General features: G+C 39.3%; 1 protein-coding gene across 3 annotated transcripts in view; it reads left to right on the top strand.

Annotated features, from left to right (window-relative positions):
• Positions 1–5,263: 5,263 nt before the first annotated feature.
• Positions 5,264–7,479, top strand: part of LOC122315184 (retrovirus-related Pol polyprotein from transposon TNT 1-94) — a 34,186-nt gene continuing 31,970 nt past the window's right edge. For 2 of the 3 annotated variants that reach the window (XM_043130992.1, XM_043130973.1), the window contains exons 1-2: positions 5,264–5,474; positions 6,283–6,454. In XM_043130992.1, the coding sequence (XP_042986926.1) occupies positions 6,352–6,454 (103 nt within the window). In that variant the 5' untranslated portion in view covers positions 5,264–5,474; positions 6,283–6,351. Of the gene's footprint in view, positions 5,475–6,279; positions 6,455–7,479 lie in introns of all 3 variants that reach the window. The other variant, XM_043130983.1, reaches the window with a different exon arrangement.

Genomic DNA, 7,479 nt, shown 5'->3' with positions numbered 1-7,479 from the left:
GCAATTCCTTTGTTGTACCAATCAGGTGCACATGTTGGATTAGATCAATGAAATAGAGAGGTTTTGGGATATCAAATAGACAAGGCAACTGGCATTTCCAAAAATCAATCAGCTTAGGATAGAAAACAATAGCATGGCCCAAGTCTTCATCCTGCTCAGAACACATACAACATTTGGGATCTATGTCAACATGTCTCTTAATCAGGTTTAAGCAAGTTGGCAAACAATCTTTGCATAGTTTCCACACAAAAATCCTAATTTTCAATGGCACCTTCATCTTCTAGATTGCTCTCCATAGGTTGTACAGATTGTTGCTATTAGAACTCTGCCCTTCTGAATCATTAATACCATTTTGTAGCATCTTATATGCACTTTGAACACTGAACTCACCACTTCTCTCTTCAATCCACCTCCACCTGTTTTCATACCCCATAGGACAGATTACTATTCTTAGAATTTTCTCTGCTATTATTGGATTGAAGAGAACTCGTACTTTTTGAGTATCCCACCATCTGGTTTCCACACTAATAAGAGAGTCCACAGTTTATGTTATTCATTCCTGCATCTGTACTCTTGTTTGTTCATGAAGTAGGTTTCTGTAGCCTGGAATCTATGGATCATGCCAAATCCTTATAGTTTTTCCATCCCCTACTCTCCTTTGGCAACCCTGCAATAGAAGGGATATTGTTTCCCATATTCCCTGCCATGCATAGGAGGGGTTGTGACCAAGCTTTGATTCCAAAAAATCCATTCTAGGAAAATATCTTGCTTTAAAGACTTGATACATAAGAGAGTCAGAGTGAGTAACAAGCCTCTATCCTTGTTTTGCAAAAAGAGCTGTGTTAAACAGTTTAAGGTCTTTAAAACCTAATCCCCATTGAAACTTAGATTTGCACATTTTCTTCCAACTAACTCAGTAGATTTTTTTATTATTTTCAGTTTTGTCACACCAGAATCTAGCCATCAAACTCTCAAGATCTTTAAAGAGACAATCAGATAGTTTGAAACAACTTATAGCATAAGTGGGTATGGCCAGAGCTACTACTTTGAGTAAGACTTCATTTCCTCCTTGGGAGAGTTGTTTTTCCTTCCAACATTGCAGTTTCTTCCATACTCTTGACTTGATTTCAGAGAAAGCAGTAGACTTCTTCCTTCCTATCATTGGAGGCAAACCCAAGTATTTTTCATTCTGCTGTATAACACTTTCACCCCACATATTTCTAATGTCCTCTTGCATAGTATTACTTACATTTCTTTTGAACACCATACTTGTCTTGTCCATATTTAGTTTCTGCCCAAAGGCCAATTCATACCTCTTTAAAACCACTTGTAACTCAAGGTTGGTATGGACATCAGCTTTACAAAAGATGACACTGTCATCAGCAAAAAGTAAGTGGTTTATAGCTGGAGCCCCTCTGTAGATTTGAATACCAGGTATCACTAAGGTCATAGTTGCTTGTTTCAACAAATGACCCAGTCCCTCAGTGCATAAGAGAAATAGATAAGGGGACAATGGGTCCCCTTGTCTCAACCCACGGGTTGGTTTAATGCACCCTTTTGGAACTCCATTCAGCATGACAGAGAATGAGATTGAGGAAACACAATACATAACCAATTTGATCCACCTTGCATCAAACCCCATTTGAATCATGATCCTTTCCAAAAAAATCCCACTCAATTCAGTCATAAGCTTTACTCATGTCTAGTTTGATGGACATGTTCTTGCCCCCTCTTTTGTGTCTTAGAAAATGAATAATCTCATATGCCACTAATACATTATCTGTAATTAATCTACCGGCACAAATGCTAACTGTGATGCAGAGATTATCAAACGTAGAAACAACTTCAATCTGTTGGCTATCACCTTAGAGATAAGTTTATAGAGAACATTACACAAGCTAATGGGTGGAAATTCAGCTACTTTAGTGGGATTCTGCTTTTTAGGAATAAGATAGATAAAAGTATGGTTTAAATCTTCTGGAAAGACACCATAATTTAGAGCCTCTAGCACAACCTAAGTCATAGATGATCCTATTATACTCCAATGTTTTTGCTAGAAGATAGGTGGCATACCATCGGGGCCTGGGGCCTTTGTTGGGTGCATTTGGGCAAGAGTAGTATTAACTTCTGTTGTAGTATATGATTTGATTAGCTCTTCATTCATGTGAGTTGTAACTTTGGGCTCCACATTAGCAACAGACTCAATGTGTTCCCTTTCCTCTGAGCTAGAGAACAACTGTTGAAAATAGTTCACCACCAGATCTTCCATATCTTTTCCTTCTTTCCAACTGTCTTGATCATCTTGCAGTCTCTTTATGGTGTTCTTCTTCTTCCTGTGTGAGGCTTAAGAGTGAAAGTATCTTGAGTTTTCGTCTCCAGCCTGAATCCACATTGTCTTTGATCTCTGATGCTACATTTCCTCTTCCCTCCCTAGTCATTTATTTACTTCTTCCCTGGCATGTTTGTTTTCTTGAATGTTCATACCAACGAGGTCCTCTTGTAAAAGCTTTAATCTTCCTTTAGCCTCAACAATCTTAACTTGTACATTGCCAAAACTTTCTTTGTTCCAAATCTGCAATTTCTCACCCACATTTTGAGTCCATTTCATCGAAGAATTTAGACCTCCCCCTTCACTCCTATCCCTTCATGTATCTTTGATAAGAGCAACCTTCCTCCCCTATCCACATTGACTCAAACCTAAAGGGTTTGTGGCCTCTTCTACTTATTTGAGGCCCACTTGTATCCACCCACAATGGAATGTCATCAGAGTAGGCCACTAACCATGTACCACACTTGCCATGGGATTATTCAAACACCAAACTTCATTAGCTAGAGCCCTGTCCAGTCGAGCACTGATGCACACAAAATCCCCTCTTCTATTTGACCACGTATATAGACTACCCTGATACCCTAAATCCTTGATACCACAGTCATTTATGGCTTCTCTAAAATTATTCATTTGCCATTCTGGTTTGTCCAATCCCCCTCCCCCCCCCCCCCCCCCCCAACTTCTCAGATTGATGCACTATTTCATTAAAATCACCAATTAATAACCACCCCAAGTCATCATCACACTTCATTAATCTCATAAGTTCCCACGTGAAGTGTCTATTGGTCACCTCAGGAAATCCATAGATACCTGTAAGATACCACCTCCTCCCATCTTGTTCTTTTTCAACAATTATAGCATGTATGTGATTTTTTTAATATTGCAAAATAGATAAATCAACTTCTATTTTCCAAAATGAGGCCAAACCTCCCATTTGCCCCTCACACTAACTGCTAAATAGTTTACAAATCTAAGACAATGCTTACATTTATCCATTTCAGAAACTTTGAGCCTAGTTTCCTGAATGAACAGAATGTCGAGATCTTCCTTCATAACAAGGTCACGAAGGTTTCGAATTCTACATGGGTTCCCAAGCTCACAGGAATTCCAGCTCAGCGTTTTCATAATGACTAGCAGCCTCACCATTTTCTACGATAATTCACTATTTTCTTGTATGCCCCATCACTTAGCTTCCTAGGTTTTGTCAAGAAATAGTTGCCCTCATCACTTACCTCCACCCTCCGCTTGTTACCAGATGATCTCCTTGTAACAGGAGGAGCTCCACCCTGAGCAAGTGCTCTGCGTTTCCACCTACTACCCACTCCTTGCACCTTTGGACTCAATGTAAGTATCGGACCTCAGCAACTTCTACCTTGTGCATGCAGACTAGAGAGGATGTGCTCAACAGAGCTTTAGACCCGTGGTCTTTAGAGGGTCCAAACCCATGCCCATCAGGCCCACCAGGCTCTTGGTCTTGAGAGAGCCCATGCCCCTGCCCACCAGGCCCATTGTCTCTAATATCATCATCCATATATTGGCAGCTCACGTTTTCGTTAATTGTAACGACCCCCTTCTTCATTTGTTGCTATTGCACCTGTTGGAGAGTCTCCTTAACAACTGCGTGGTCCCCACTTTCGGATTCCCCACCTTGACATTCATCTGAGTCTGTAAGTGCCTTCCCCACGCCCCCTCCTACACAAATTCCTTTTTCATTTACACCCTTAGATTCTGTTGAGTGGGATGCGATATGCCTAAGTTGCCCTTGTCAGATCCTTGCTCCCGCCACCTTCATGTCTTATTACTCCCCGAGGCCTCTGTCTCCTCCTCATTGTCCTCTCTTTCCTTTTTAGGGCCCTTCTTCCACTCACCTTTACCAGTGTAACCATTACTGGACGCCGAAGTCTAGCGTCGAAGACCAGTACTCTCAGCTCTGAGCCATGACCCAAACTGCTTGCCTTTGGGAGCCTCATCCCCTTGATCACCTTTTTGAACTGAGCATCCTTTCTCCTCATGTAAGATCCACCCACACGTAAAACATATTTTTGGTAACATCTCATAGCGAAAATGGACCCAGACCTTTTCTCCCTATGCATAGATAAACCTTCCTTTAGCAATGGCTTTGCATAGCAGCATTTCCACCTTCACTCTCAATCACTTCCCCCACCCTACTCCATCACTCTCCACGTCAACTTCAAGGCAACTCCCTACTGAGTTTCCAATCTATTTCCCCTATTCCATCGACATGCAACCCATGGGTAACTTATGGATCTATATCCAGAATGCTTCACGATCAAAAGCCATCCTCCTTGGTTGTATAATCCTGTCATAAAGCAATAATATAAACAAGACGTTATCAAATAGCCATGGTTTGCCTTCAAGGATTCTTTGCTTATCGGCATGTGTAGCGAAAGTAACCACATAAATATTTGTCAACTTCTTGAAAAACAACTCGTTTACTAATTCTCCAAATCCTTGCCATTGTACTTCCAATAATATCTTTCTCTACGTTGCGCTCTGAGCATACATTTCCAATCAGACTTCTCTCACCCTTCATTTGAATCTCCTCCCCACTACCATTGTCAACTTCAAATACCACTTCCTCTTCCAGGCTAAGATGGCCCCACAAATCCTCAATACCTTCCATCATCAGCCCTTCCCTTCTATCTTGAGAAGACCTAGATGATATTATGAGAAAAACTCACTATTTCACCACCTCTGGAGTCGATGAGAGTCTAGACCAGAGAGAAGACTCTTTTAATTATTATTATTTTAATTAATGCTATGTAAAAGTTTTAAATAAATAATTTTTATATAAATTTTCATTAAAAAAAAAACAAAAATTAAAAGTTTTTTGTCAAGTGGAATCTACTTTTTATTTTTATTTTATATTTAATGGATGATTCTGCCACGTCAGTGTAGTACGCTGTTTTGTAATTTTACGTGGGGCATTTCACACTTGCATGTGTGATGATTTTGTCGCCCGACATGGATCTGTCTGCGTGACTGTAAACTAGACGGGAGGGCTTCCAACGAATTGTATGTCTTGATCAGACAGAAACAGCGAGCACCTTCAGCAACTTGTTCAGCAGAATCATCATCCATCTCTCTCTCTCTCTCTCTCTCTCTCTCTCTCTCTCTCTCTCAGGTACTTTTATTATACTTTTCTTCTGTTGTTCTCTACGTCTATCTTTAAATGGTGTTTCTGCTAGTTACGGTCTATCTTCGTTCCTCTGGCATGGTTTCACTCCAGCTTTCATCCATATTCTTCTTATTCTCCTATGGTGATCATGGGCTATGGCCATTTAATAGAGGTTCAAGTCTTAAGTCCATTGTTGCAACTTGGGCATTGAACAGTCATTACGAAACATGATGAGAACGTATTCTTGCCATATCATGCTTGAATACGGAGATTATTATCTTTATGTATATGATATCAATTTCGCAGAAAAGTCTAGGCTTGCCAAGTCACGGGTTGTATCAACGGCGAGCAATCTGGCGAAGGAACTGGGTCTTGTTTGCAACATGTTTGAATAAATGCCCGACTCAGTTCGTATGTTGCGAATTTTTTATATTTTGAGTCTGAGCTTAGTGTATGCCTGTCCATTTGTGTATTTGGTTCTTTACTTTACTCATTTGGGAGAGCTGGGAGTGGCTCTATTTGAACTAAAGCTCATCTTCTCATAAGCTGGTGCGGCTGGATTTGTTAAAGAGATTTCCTATCAGATCATGTGAATGGTTTGTCATAGTTAGGGTTTGGTCTTCTTTTGTTGAGAGGGGAAGAATTTAAATTCTATGGAGCTTGCACTGCACTCAGTAATATGCTTTTTTCAGGAAAGATTTTTGTAACTAATGGTCTGGCTGTGCATGTCAAATGATGCCCCTGATAGTCTAATGACTACTGTGTACCATTTACCTTTTTCTATAAGATCTGAAAAGTTTCATTCTCTCAGCAGTCTTGAAGATTTTGCTCGAGAAACCGAACACACTCCTGTCTCGAATTCAACGTGCCCAAGAGTTGAACCATGAAACCTCTGCAACTTTTTCTTTCCTCAACTTGGAATAATCTCAAGCAAAGGCCATGTTTGTATCCTTACCAATTTTGCCGGGGACCTCAGTGGTGTGCTGGTATGGCAAAAAATCACTTCTGTAGGCTATGTCTTAAAGTATCCTCCTCACATTACATTTGATGCCACATCAAGCGATGATGATGAAAGGATGATGGTCAAAAGGATGATGATTAATATGTTTGGTCAGCTCTTATTATGTTTTGTTGACCAAGTTAAAATTGGTCTAAAGCTACTTTTAACAAAAAAACATATTTCCATGATTGGTTATATCTGAAATTATTGCACCGTTTTTAGTAGTATTGCTGATTTTTTTTTGCCTCTTAGCAATTAGATTACAATATCTTGCACCTCAGTTTTAAGATATCAATGCAAAAAGAAAGCACAATAGCATGCGTTCTCTAAATGAACTCATCAGCTACTATTCCATTAAATGAACTCTGCTGTTCATCAGTAATTCATTAGTTTTTTTTTTTTCTTCATTTAAACAGTTATCCAATAATAAAAAAAATCTGAACCACTTAATCACAACTGTACTTTCCTCTTAGATTTTTATTTTTTTATTTTTTTTTATTTTTATTGGCACCGGGTGTCTAATAACAGTTTTCCGACTAATTCCTGGGGTGCATAGGCCAATGCAAAACTTTCCTCTTAGATATATAAATGAGGATATTCTTCTGGCCTAACTGATTAGCTCCTGAAGCCAATTTTGTCCTGCATGTATTGAGATAATAATTCTAATCGATTGGAGTGATTTTCATTGAATGCTTTATCAATACATTACCCCCTTTCATTTTTTTTTTTTTTTTTTAATGTCATTCATTAATTTTGTTGAATTTTTTTGATAGGTGTAGGCCTTATAGTGTCATGACTCATGAGTAGGGGCCATGGGGCCATTTAGGGGCTCTATTGTGTTGCAGTAGAAACAACATCAGATTTAGGCCTCATTTGTTTACACAGATGAGATGAGAAATCTTTGAATAGTAGTGAGATAGTTTGTGAATAGTAGTGAAATGGTTTGTGTTAAGATGTTTAATGAGGTTTTGGGAAAGGAGAGAGAGAAAAAGTTAAATAAACATATTATAA

Source organism: Carya illinoinensis, chromosome 1, assembly GCF_018687715.1.
Source record: "Carya illinoinensis cultivar Pawnee chromosome 1, C.illinoinensisPawnee_v1, whole genome shotgun sequence".
NCBI lineage: Eukaryota > Viridiplantae > Streptophyta > Magnoliopsida > Fagales > Juglandaceae > Carya > Carya illinoinensis.
The sequence above is the reverse complement of the archived record's forward strand: the minus strand, read 5'-3'. Positions and strand labels throughout refer to the sequence as shown.